At 44.5% G+C, this 13,240-nt stretch overlaps 1 protein-coding gene across 4 annotated transcripts in view; it reads left to right on the top strand.

Annotated features, from left to right (window-relative positions):
• The window catches only part of LOC106580682 (dedicator of cytokinesis protein 10), a 165,343-nt gene that overhangs the window by 113,786 nt on the left and 38,317 nt on the right, over positions 1-13,240 (top strand). For all 4 annotated transcript variants that reach the window (XM_082966458.1, XM_014162004.3, XM_082966456.1 and 1 more), the window contains exons 29-38: positions 1,352-1,435; positions 3,929-4,025; positions 4,159-4,191; positions 4,689-4,867; positions 6,137-6,253; positions 6,710-6,827; positions 6,915-7,036; positions 7,330-7,444; positions 9,810-9,876; positions 11,693-11,740. In XM_082966458.1, coding sequence (XP_082822584.1) covers positions 1,352-1,435; positions 3,929-4,025; positions 4,159-4,191; positions 4,689-4,867; positions 6,137-6,253; positions 6,710-6,827; positions 6,915-7,036; positions 7,330-7,444; positions 9,810-9,876; positions 11,693-11,740 — 980 coding nt within the window. The remainder of the gene's footprint in view (positions 1-1,351; positions 1,436-3,928; positions 4,026-4,158; positions 4,192-4,688; positions 4,868-6,136; positions 6,254-6,709; positions 6,828-6,914; positions 7,037-7,329; positions 7,445-9,809; positions 9,877-11,692; positions 11,741-13,240) is intronic.

Below are 13,240 nucleotides of genomic sequence, written 5' to 3'. Positions count from 1 at the left end.
TTTAGGGAGCTGTCTTTATTGCTTGTCGAAATCAGGCTCAAATGCTGCCAAGGGTAATACATTTGTATTCCCTGACTAATGATACGGAAGCAGAGTTGAATGCAATTAAGCTAACTGTAAATGAAAATGGCTTCCAGTGCTAATTATTGTTAGATATTGATTTCCTTAAAGAGAATCGCCTGTACTTTTGTATACTTTTTAGACAGTATTTCTGAAAGCAGCACTCACGAGCCAAAAGTGGTCTCCGAAAATTGCATACTACGTCACATATGTGCATATATGTGCACCCCTTCATTGCACTCTCTCTCACTCTGCTCTGTGGGCATGATGTGCCTATTGCTAGATGTCACTCAAATGCGAGGGCTGAAGCTCATTAGCTAGAACTGGAATTGCTAGGGGGCTGGCCCACGTGGGGGAAATGTAAGAAAAATGGCGCAGCACAGCTTCCATAAAAACAGTTGCTTTCAAACTAGGGATTACGTGGCTAATTGAGGTAAAACAGTAATTCTGCTTATATATATTTTTTTAACCTTTATTTAACTAGGCAAGTCAGTTAAGAACAAATTCTTATTTACAATGACGGCCTACCAAGAGGCAAAAGGCCTCCTGCTGGGACGGGTGCTGGGATTAGAAATAAAAATATAAGACAAAACACACATCACGACAAGAGAGACAACACAACACTACATAAAGAGAGACCTAAGACAACAACATAGCATGGCAGAAACACATGACATCACAACATGGTAGCAGCACAACATGGTACAAACAACAACACAAAGGCAGAAGGTAGAGACAACAATACATCACGTGAAGCAGCCACAACTGTCAGTAAGAGTGTCCATGATTGAGTCTTTGAATGAAGAGATTGAGATAAAACTGTCCAGTTTGAGTGTTTGTTGCAACTCGTTCCAGTCGCTAGCTGCAGCGAACTGAAAAGAGCAGCCCAGGGATGTGTGTGCTTTGGGGACCTTTAATAACAGAATGTGACTGGCAGAACGGGTGTTGTGTGTGTGGAGGATGAGGGCTGCAGTAGATATCTCAGATAGGGGGGAGTAAGGCCTAAGAGGGTTTTATAAATAAGCATCAACCAGTGGGTCTTGCGACGGGTCTACAGAGATGACCAGTTTACAGAGGAGTAGATTACGCATGTATGAACTACACATTGACACATCCATCCTAAAACGGGAAGTTTAAAAGATACTTAGTAGTCGCCAAAGTTCCAGAGCATGTATTTTATTTAACTGTGTTGTGAAATTATGAAATGGTCTCTCTCTTTCATGTTCTTTATAAACTAATGCTGACCTCCCTCCCTCCATCTATCCCGCCCTCTTTCCATCCCTCCCTCCAGCGTTGCTTCACCCTCATGGACCGAGGGTTCACCTTCAAGCTGATCAGCAACTACGTCAACATGATCACAGCCACTGACAACAAGGTAACACACACACCTACACACACTCACACAAATACACACATCCTTCTCATTCTGTTTCTCAGTGACCGAGGATATGTGAATAAAGCATTTCCTCATCTGTCGGTGTAATAGCCAATGTCACTCGCGGTAGAATAGAACGCAATAGAAAACAATTAAATATATATGAGAATAGAAAACAATGGACTTCAGAGGTTGGGGTGTTTTCATTCGGTCAATCAGGTTGTGACTAGGGCTGTTGCGGTGACTGTATTACCGCCACACCGACGGTCACGAGTCATGAAGGCAGTCAAATTAGTCACGCTAATTAGGCTTCTCCAAGCTCTGATGCTGCTGCAGGTCATTAGTAGTCTACAAAACTTGCTAAGTGCCTGATACTCAGCACTCTATTGTCCCTCTAATCACTCTGACATCAATGCAAATATAATGGAAAATCTAATCAAACACTTCATGAGAGACCATGAGCTCATGTTGCACAACGTTTCTATAGGCTACGCAATTGTGCAAGAAAACAGAATGATGGCCTCTATTAAAAAAAGGGAGGATCCCATCAGCTTTCTATAGGCTAGGCCTACTCTATTTATTTTTCAACTTTCACATTAAGCAAATATTAAGCACATTGCTTATCTTTACAACAGGAGTATAGCCTACCTGGCTGACAGGAAAATGAACCATGGAAAAAGCATCCTCCGTTTACTATTTAAGTCATAGATGACATGTATTTTTCCCCTGCCGCTGTTTCGAGACAGGTGCATGATAATGGTCCATTTTAAATGTAAAAAATAAATTTCACACATATATTATTTAGTATATGTAAAGACAAGATTAAATCAAGAATAGTCTGATGGGTGACAGTATTAGCCTCTCACTTGTGAGTTATATTTTATCACCATCTTAAGGCAAGAAGCAATGCCTTTTTTGTTTTTAACTTTTTCTAATCATAGTCACACACTTCATGTAGCCTAGCCCATAGGCCTATATGTTTGCATAAGGTTTGTATCACAACATAGTGGCCAAATAGATTCTTTTAAAATGAAGCACATCAATCCACTTTACAACGGGTGTAGAGCCTAACTGTCAGGGCGTGAGTTTCAAGTTTGGGGAACAGAATTTTCGCCATAAAAATGCACCTTTATAATAAAAGCATTACATGCATAATCACATTTGTGGTCACTTTTCATAATGGTGTTTTCCCGCTAATGGAACATTCACGCTTATAGCCTACTACCATGTGCACATAGCCTAACAGTTTATCAACATTTTAAGCTAAACTTTCTGATCTGTTGCGTCAGTGTTTTTGATGGTAGGGGCTGTATTAATTTGGGATCTATCGCATCCAACAACTGTCCCAGACTGTTTGGAATATGTATTTCTCGCACAGAATAGAATAGGTAAACTTTTGTGCTATGGGGGATAGTAGATTGACGTAGACTAGTGCTTGGCTGTTCGTTAGGCCTACTCATATTGTTGGTTGACGAAAAGTAAATGTGGACAGTTCTTCCAATATCTTAAATATGCATCTCGGAATTGTAAAAGGACGCACGCATTTGCATCCCCGATGTGTCTGTCTTCACTTGTAGCCCGTAGGAAAGACCCAATCAAGTGATGGAGAGCCATGTGAGTGAGATGAGAGGTGCTTCAGAGCGGCCAGCATTTAGGGAGAAGGGGTGCAAAAGGCATGGATGTTTTGGGGTGCTTTATGGCCACACAAAGTGGATGCCGCCAGGAAATGCGAGGCATTATCAAGTGCTTCTCAAATTGTGAATGAGAGACTGATGTAGTGTGTACAACCTGTTCAAAAAACAAAGCAGAGCTCATGCCTTTCAAGTGACTTTTTTCAAATATTAGAGTCGCATCATGCAGCCTTACAGTGTATTAAAAATCAAAACATATAGCCCAACGTTTGTAGAACAACTAAAGTTACATTAATAACTATAAATTAAGCACATATGAGTACCTATTTCTTTGTTAACTTCTCAATACAGAATAGCTGCATGTGCGCACTTCCTCAAATCGTTTGGAGAAAATATTTATATTATTCAGCTCTGTTCAATTGTATTCTTCGTACTATAAAATAACATAAAATAATGTCACAGAATTCTAAGCAAATCTTGTCTGCTAAATTAACTATTGTAGCCCACAGTCATATGGCATAGGTAGATCAGGACCTAACATAAGGACAACTCAGAGTATGCTATTGTTCTTCTAAAATAGACTACATTTTCTTCATATCATGTTTCTTTAGACCTGTCTAAAATAAATGATGGATTTATTGTGAAGGTGTAGGAAATATTACATGGATTTATTTGACTTTTTAAAATGTGTATGTTACAAAGGTCTGCATCAGTCGCCAGGAGATGCTAAATGCTAAATGTGTTTATGTTAATTAACGGTCAATTACCGTGAGACCAACAGTTATTTGCTTGACAATCACCAGCTGACGAAATTTTGTGACCGCCACAGCCCTAGTTGTGACCCCGATGTTTCTCTCAACAGGTGCTGTGTGAGTTCAAGTTTGAGTTCCTGCGAGAGGTGTGCAACCACGAGCACTACATCCCTCTCAGTCTGCCCCTCCCTTCCGCTCACATCACAGGTCAGAGGCCATCTAGGGTTCACAGGGACCCAATCGAAGTCCGTCTTAGGTTTTAACACCGTTGCGTTCATCTTCATTCGTTACACCGCTTAACACTTTCTTTTCTGTTCTTTCTCTTTCCTGTCCATTTCAGACAATGCATCACAAGAAATGCAAAGTGCTCAGGGTAATTATTGGTCCCATTTTGTGATATTCACATGTTGTTGTTCTGATGTTCTTTACCATACGAATGGAACTGGATGGAATAAACAACCCATCATTTAGTTCTAACATTTAGTGTAGTGGTGGTTGTGCCGGAGAATTCTCGTATGTGCAGCAGTAGTATATGGCAGTTTTTCAACCTCTGGTACTAGGACCAGCTCTGGTCCCTGAGATGTTACTTACCAGTCACTAAAATGATTAGCTGACATCAATTTAGTCAACTCTAAAGTGTTAGTTTTAATGTAAGGGTTTCTCCAAGAAGGAAGGACCATAGCTTTCTGGTCTCTGCTATAAAGAAGGTTGAGAACCACTTGTATATGAGACTTGGATGCTGTTGGGGCACTGAGCTCTCTCTCTCTTTCTCTCCTCTCTTCCTCCCCCACTCTCTCTTTCTGCCTCTTTCTCTCCCCCTTTCTTTCTCCCCCCCAACCGCCTCTCTCTCCCTCCTTATTCTCCCCCTAGTGGATGTGCCAGAGTACAGCCTGACGGGCGAGTTCTGCCGGAAGCACTTCCTGACGGGCTTGTTGCTACGGGAGCTGGGCCTGGCGTTGCAGGATGAGCAGGACCTGCGCCACCTGGCCCTCGCCAGCCTCAAGAACCTGATGGCCAAGCACTCGCTGGACGCCCGCTATGCCATGAAGGTACGCCACACACGCCAACGCCATGTAGCGGGCACCAGATAATAATATAATGTCCCCAATGGCACCCTATTTTCTATAGTGCACTACTTTTGACCAGAGCCCTATAGTCGAGAAGTACACTATATATACAAAAGTATGTGGACACCCCTTCAAATTAGTGGATTTGGCTATTTCAGCCACACCCATTGCTGGCAGGTGTATAAAATCGAGCACACAGCCATGCAATCTCCATAGACAAACACTGTCGGTAGGATGGCCTTACTGAAGAGCTCAGTGACTTTCAATGTGGTACCGTCATAGGATGCAACCTTTCCAACAAGTCAGTTTGTCATATTTCTTGTTCCAGATCTGATCATGTAATGTATGTCTGTAATAAAGGTTGTGAAGGTAAGCTAGGGCCACATAGCAATATTAGCCTGCTTCCAGATCTGTTTCTGTTTTAGTTTAGCCAACTCCTCTGATTACCGTTGTGAGTTGGCTGAAGTGCAAACAGATCTGGGACCAGGCTGTACCAATATCGATGTTCCACACAGGAAACTGAAATATTCTGATTGGACAGTGTACAATGTACTACAGCTGACTGAAACATAAACACAGTGAAAATCACTTTTTACTTTGCCTGTCATCACGTCACACTTCCAGGAGGGTTCTCTGTGTCGAGATTTTCTCACAGATATTGGATTGACTAAAAGTGTGTGTGTGTGTGGGTTAGTAAAGAGAGGCGCATTACAGTGGTGGCTAGGATGATATGAAACAGCAGGAAATCGTTAATCTGGGCACACACACACACCCTATCCTGTGGTTCGGTGGACAGGAAGCATCCTAAGTAATGCGCCATTCTCACTGGGACCTCTGAGCACCCGAGGAGAGGAGGTGCTCTGGTCTAGAGTAGGGCACTATGTACAGTAGGGAATAGGGTGCCATTTTGGACTCAACCCCAGACAGCCAGAACCCATCTGAGATTAGGAGCCTGCCAAACCCAACACTGTTCAACTGTTGACAGATCTCTGTTCCTCTCTCAATCAGGCACAGTTTAAAACCCCTGATATTTACTCTCTGTAGGTCTGTCGCTCACTATCGGTGTCTCTCTCTCTCGCTCTATCTCTGTCTGTCTCAAATTCTCTCTCTCTCTATTCCCTCCTTTTCTCTCTCCTCTCTCTCTCTCCTCCCTATCCCTCTGTTTCTCTCTCCTCTCTCTGCCACCCCTCTCTCTTTTCTCCCTCTACCCCTCCCCCCTCTCTCTCCTACCTCTCTCTTCATGTTCTCCAGGATAAACAGGCGAGGATAGCGTCCCTCTACCTGCCTCTGTACGGCCTCATCCTGGACAACATGCCTCGCTTCTTCCTCCGAGACCTCTTCCCCATCTACTTCACCTCCAGTGACCAAGTAAGAGTTTGAGTTCTATTTAAACAGTGAACTGTGTCCCTCTGGCCCAGTGGAGTTACAGTTAAATGTTTCTCTCTGGCCCAGTGGAGTTACAGTGAAATGTTTCCCTCTGGCCTAGTGGTGTTACAGTTAAATGTTTCCATCTGGCCCACTGGAGTCACAGGGAAATGTTTCCTCTGGCCTAGTGGAGTCACAGTGAAATGTTTCTCTCTGGCCTCGTGGTGTCACAGTGAAATGTATCCCTCTGGCCTCGTGGTGTCACAGTGAAATGTATCCCTCTGGCCTCGTGGTGTCACAGTGAAATATTTCCTCTGGCCTAGTGGCGTCACAGTGAAATGTATCCTCTCTGGCCTCTTGTTGTCACAGTGAAATGTATCCCTCTGGCCTCGTGGTGTCACAGTGAAATGTATCCCTCTTGCCTAGTGGTGTTAGAGAAAACTCTTTCCCCCTCTCCAGGGTTCAAGAGACGACCTGAGTGTGGGAGTGGGCGTGGCAGGTCAGGCGGCTCACGTCGTTCGCCATGGTAACTCGGTGGATGCCTCCTTTTCCAAAGAAGTGCTCAACTCCATCACAGGTAGTGTGTGTGCGCGTGTGTGTGTTTGCAACTGTGTGTGCACCTCTCTGCACATAAAGGTCCATAACCTCTAACGGCCCCCCCCAGCCTTCTCCTCCCTGGCTGTTTCCACGGGTAACCATGCCGACTCACGGGGTTCTCTGATCAGCATAGAGTCCAACCCCAGCACCGGTGACAGGAACAGCGAGAAGATGGACGGATGTGAAAAGGTGAGAAAGATGACAGCACTCACTCAGCAGTATTTCATGTGCAGAAATGTTGTGCGGACACTGTGCTGGCTTAAAGAAAGAACAAACAAAAAGAATAACTATAGCATAAAGAAGAATGTATTTGTCTTCCTCCTTCTCTCTCTCTCTGCCACCCCTCTCTCTCTCTCCCCACCTCCCACCTCCCACCTCTCTCTCCCCTCACCCTCTCCCTAACTTCTTCCTTCCTTCCTTCCTTCCTTCCTTCCTTCCTTCCTTCCTTCCTTCCTTCCTTCCGTCACTCTCTCTGTGATCAGTTTGCCCGGCCTCAGTCTCTGATAGGCTTTGGATCTCGCTTTGACAAGCTGGACCAGGCTGAGACGCGCAGTCTGCTCATGTGTTTCCTCCACATCATGAAGACCATATCGGAGGGTGAGACACATAGCGTTACCTCCATGCGGGTCCTACTGTATAATTCACTACAGTAAGCTCCACAAGTATTGGGACAGTGACACAATTCATTTTTGACATTTTATTTTTGGATTTCAAATTATACAATGACTACGAGGTTAAAGTGCAGATTGTCAGATTTTATTAACTTGAGGTTATTGTCATTCATATCTGGTGAACAGTTTAGAAATTACAGCACTTTTTGTACATAGTCGTCGTCGTCGTCCCCCATTTTAGGGGACCAAAAGTATTGGGACAAATTCACTATGTGTATTAAAGTAGTAAAAAGTTACATAGCATGTGGACACCACTTCAAATGAGTGGATTCGGCTATTTCAGCCACACCAGTTGCTGGCGTGTGTACAAAATCAAGCACACAACCATGAAATGTCCATAGACAAATATTGGCTGTAGAATGTACTGAATAGCTCAGTGTCTTTCATCGTGGCATCGTCATAGGATGCCACCTTTCCAACAAGTCAGTTCGTCAAATTTCTGCCCTGCTAGAGCTGCCCTGGTCAACTGTAAGTGCTGTTATTGTGAAGTGGAAACGTCTAGGAGCATCAACGCCTCAGCCGCGAAGTGGTAGGCCACACAAGCCTCCCAGAACGGGACTGCCGAATGCTGAATATCGGCTGTCCCCGGTTGCAACTCTCACTACTGAGTTCAAAACTGCCTCTGGAAGCAATGTCAGCAAAATAACTGTTATTAAATGGGTTTCCATGGCCGAGCAGCCACACACAAGCCTAAGATCCCCATGTGCAATGCCAAGCGTGGCTGGAGTGGTGTAAAGCTCACCGCCATTGGACTCTGGAGCAGTGGAAACGCGTTCTCTGGAGTGATGAATCACGCTACACCATCTGTCAGTCCAAAGGACAAATCTGGGTTTGGCAGATGCCAGGAGAACACTACCTGCCCAAATGCATAGAGCCAACTGTAAAGTTTGGTGGAGGAGGAATAATGGTCTGGGGCTGTTTTTCATGGTTTGGGCTAGGCCCCTTAGTTCCAGTAAAGGGAAATCTTAAACCTACTACATACAATGATATTCTAGATGATTCTATGCTTCCAACATTGTGACAGCAGTTTGGGGAAGGCCCTTTCCTGTTTCAGCATGACAATGCCCCCGTGCATAAAGCGAGGTCCATACAGAAATGGTTTGTCGAGATCAGTGCGGAATAACTTAACTGGCCTGCACAGAGCCCTGACCTCAACCCCATCGAACACCTTTGGGATGAATTGGAACTCTGACTGCAAGCCGGGCCTAATCGCCCAACATCAGTGCCCGACCTCACTAATGCTCTTGTGACTAAATGGAAGCAAGTCCCTGCAGCAATGTTCCAACATCTAGTGGAAAGCCTTCCCAGAAGAGTGGAGGCTGTTATAGCAACAAAGGATGGACCAACTCCATATTAATGCCCATGATTTTGGAATGAGATGTTTGACGAGCAGGTGACCACATACTTTTGGCCATGTAGTGTATTTGGTCCAATATTCATAGCACACAATGTCTACATCAAGCTTGTGACTACACATTTGTTGGATGTATTTGCTGTTTGTTTTGGTTGTGTTTCAGTTCATTTTGTGGACAATAGAAATGAATGGTACATAATGTTTTGTGTCATTTTGAAGCCACTTTTTTGTGAATAAGAATAGAACCTGTTTCTAAACACTTCTACAGCAATGTGGATGCTACCATGGTTACGGATCATCCTGAATGAGTCATGAATAATGATGAGTGAGAAAGTTACAGAAGCACAAATATCATCTGCACTTTAACCTCAGCCATTGCATCATTTCAAATCCAAACTGCTGGAATCCAGAGCCAACACACCAACAACTGTCCCAATGCCTTTGGAGTGCACTGTATATGTGTTCTTTATGTAATTCTATGGTTAACCCCTTCACTACCAGACCATAGCCAATAGTACAGTGGCTTGCTAGCAATCGGACCATATGCTAAGCCTACACTACAGTAGCCAGGAAGCTAGTACCAATTCCTTAGTGTTAACCTCTTCCATACCAGACCGTAGCCTACAGTAGAGTTGTTACGATACCAGTGTACTCGATTGGCAAAAAGGAAAACAGGAAGAAGTCTAAGCTATGCCTTATTGGTGCTAACGCTTTGGAAGTAAACATATGTGACTCTGGATGACGAAATAAGGCTGTTTGTTTGTTTGTTTGTTTCCAACATTAGGACTGTTTTCCTCAATAAATGAAGTCTGCTTCATGTTTTGTTTGCTTGCCGTGATACTTAAGAGTCTCGCGATACTGGTATGCACTGTTAGTCAATTTCTTGCTTTTGCACAGTGAAGTAGTACAAGAACACTGCCTTTGTTTCTATTTGCAGAGGTGATGGTTTCCTATTGGCACCGAGCCATACACCAGGAGATCTCTGACTTCTTCAACATCCTGGAGTGAGTATCCTCAGTGTTAGCACTTCCTCTGTCCCTGTTGTAGATGGACAGATACTACAGGTGGCTGGATACATGACATTTATTTTCAAAGACACAACTACCCATTTCAGACTTCAAAGAAGTAGTTGAAAACGCAAAGCCAGGAAGAGGTTGATTAAAAGAAGAATATGGAGAATATTAAGAGTGTTCTTGCTGACTCAAGCACACTACTGACAGTTGTTCCACTGACTGGCACTTTAATGTGGTTGGGTATTGGTGCTCTGGTGTCTCCAGTATTATTGCTTGATGACCAGCAGAAACCTACTAAAGGACCCCCCCCCCCCCCCCCCCCCCTTGGTGAAATAGAAAAGCTTACGTTCTCAAAAGAAAAAATGTGTGATCGTAGTTTGATTATACAACACCCCACACCTGATAAAAACACTAGCCTTTACAAGAAGAATCACATTTGTGTTTTTATTTTTTACTTCTAAACAGTTGTGATCTATTCACAGTTGTGACGTATTCATTCTTCAATAAAACACTGGGGCGGCAGCATAGCCTAGTGGTTAGAGCGTTTGACTAGTAACCGAAAGGTTGCAAGATCAAATCCCCGAGCTGACAAGGTACAAACCTGTCATTCTGCCCCTGAACAAGGCAGTTAACCCACTGTTCCTAGGCCGTCATTGGAAATAATAATTTGTTCTTAACTGACTTGCCTAGTTAAATAAAACGAGTAACAGAAATGGTACATTCCCTTTGACCTTGGTAGTGAAGAAGCCTATAGGGGAAGAGAAGAAATGATTACACATTTTGACCATACCGCACAAACACATAGACTGAACAAAAATATAAACATAAAACAATTTCGAAGATTTTGCTGAGTTACAGTTAATAAAAAAAAAATCAGTCAGTTGAAATAAATGTATTAGGCCCTAATCTATGGATTTCACATGACTGGACAGGGGTGCATGTGGGTGGTCCTTAGAGGGCATAGACCCACACACTTAGTAGCCAGGCCCACCCACTGGGGAGCCAGAGCCCAGCCAATCAGAATGGGTTTTTCCCCACAAAAGGGCTTTATTACAGAAAGAAATACTCCACCCCCCCTTCAGACGATCCCGCTGGTGAAGAAGCCAGATGTGGAGGTCCTGGCCTGGCGTGATTACACATGGTCTGCGGTTGTGAGGCCGGTTGGACGTACTGCCAAATTCTCTAAAACGACGTTGGAGTCAGCTTACGGTAGAGAAATGAACATTCAATTCACTGGCAACAGCTCTGGTTGACATTCCTGCAGTCAGCATGCCAATTGCGGTCCGGATTGAATCTAACCCTAACTTGAAGTTGAACTTTAGTAGGCTTAGTTGAACTTTCCAGTGCTAATGACTTTGTCCTCTCATTACGCGGAGGGAGGGAAGGAGGAAGGTGTACATATCATCGAGAGACGGAGGAGGAAGGGAATAATGGGAGACTTGGCAGAGGGGAACGAATGAGACTGATAAAAGAGTGAGAGAGAGAGAGAGAGAGAGAGAGCGAGCGAGCGGGGGGCTGTAAAACTGACGAGAGTTATAGAGAAATAGGCTCCAACTTTTCTCCCCTAGCCTCCACTCAGCTCCGCAGTAAATTCACTGCAGTAAATTCACTTTCCTGTCTCTGCTGGAGTTTCAGTCTTTATAACACACAGCTCCAAGACACACACACACACACATCGTGACTGCACAAGCACACACATGCATTGTGACAGCACATACCCACATACGCCCACACGCTTACAAACTTATACTCAACACACACACACATACACCCTAATACACACTCTCTCTCCTCTTCCTCTATGCAGGCTGTGTCTCCAGCACTTCAGATTCCTGGGGAAGCGCCACATAGCCAGGTAAGTATCAGCCTTCCACAGGGGCTTTTAGCTGATACTGTGTACCTGCTACTGTTCTTTTCCCACTCAGAGGTTGTGTGTGTGTGTGTGCATGCGTACGTATGTGCGTGCGTGTGTGTGTGTGTTCATTGGTTTTGTCAATGAAAGACATGCAACAGAACCTTGTGTCAGATTGTTTGAAATGTAACTTTTGCTCAACAGCCAAATACACACACACACACACACACACACACACACACACACACACATGCACACACACATTCAACCACACACACATTCAACTACCCTCCCCTCAACTGACACACAGTCACATACACACTTAATGTGCATAATGTATGCACACACAACCAGGCTACTCCCAGGATCCAGGGTGGGGCTCACTGACTGTCTCCCTAGCCCCAGCTGCTGCTGTGTGTGTGTGTGTGTGTGTGTGTGTGTGTGTGTGTGTGTGTGTGTGTGTGTGTGTGTGTGTGTGTGTGTGTGTGTGTGTGTGTGTGTGTGTGTGTGTGTGTGTGTGTGTGGGGGGCATGTGTGTGTGTGCATGTGTGTGTGTCTGTCTGTGTGTGTGCACGTGTGTTTGCCTGCTTGTGTCTGTGTCTGCATCTACTGGGGAGACAAGAAAGAGGGTGGATCCCTTGCCAACCCCATAGTTCTCCTGCTGCTGGCTGCAGTCGATAGAGGGAGGGAGAAGAGAGCGAGAGAGAGAGAGAGAGAGAGAGAGAGAGAGGAAGGGGGAAATATGATTCATGGCAGACACACAGAGATGTTGACAACGAGGTGGGCCGAACTGGGACGTTTCTCACTGTCGTGGTTGGCAAGAGCATGGTAGTTGGGGGGGGGCGGTCTGTCTGTTTGGTGTGTCTGTCTGTTTGGTGTGTGTGTGTTTGGTGTGTGTGTGTCTGTCTGTTTGTTGGTGTGTGTCTGTCTGTCTATTTGTTGGTGTGTGTGTGTGTTTGTTGGTGTGTGTGTGTGGTGAAGAGCCTGATCACATGGATATGCTCTAGTGAGCTCAAACCAGTGTGTGATGCTGTTCAATTCACACCTCAGATATAGGTATTGGGGTACACTTTGTGTGTTCGTGTGTGTTTGGGTACGTGGATCCTGGAGCAGTCATAGGCTTTCCCAGCCAGACTTTTTCTCTTCGCCTGAATTTGAATTCCTCTCGTCTAATTTAATTTGTCCTTATTTTCTCCTCAATGTGAAGAAGAAAAAGCAGAGACGTTTATTTTTTCTTTTTGTTCTGTTTTTGTCAGAGCCAACAAAAGGCTGGGAATGTGGTGTGTTTAACTCTGTCAGGCATTAGTAGAATAAAGACGAAGGGGCTGGGATACTTTTGACCAGAGCCCGTAAGTGCACTATAAAGGGAACAGGGTGCCATTTGGGTCACATACGTTGTCTGGGGCTGATAAGTAACATGCAACCTTAATCAGAGAGGCTGCTGGGGGATTTGAATAGGCTCTGTCTGTCTGTCTGTCTGTCTGTCTGTCTGTCTGTCTGTCT

This window comes from Salmo salar, chromosome 20 (assembly GCF_965601325.2).
Source record: "Salmo salar chromosome 20, fSalSal1, whole genome shotgun sequence".
NCBI lineage: Eukaryota > Metazoa > Chordata > Actinopteri > Salmoniformes > Salmonidae > Salmo > Salmo salar.
The sequence above is the reverse complement of the archived record's forward strand: the minus strand, read 5'-3'. Positions and strand labels throughout refer to the sequence as shown.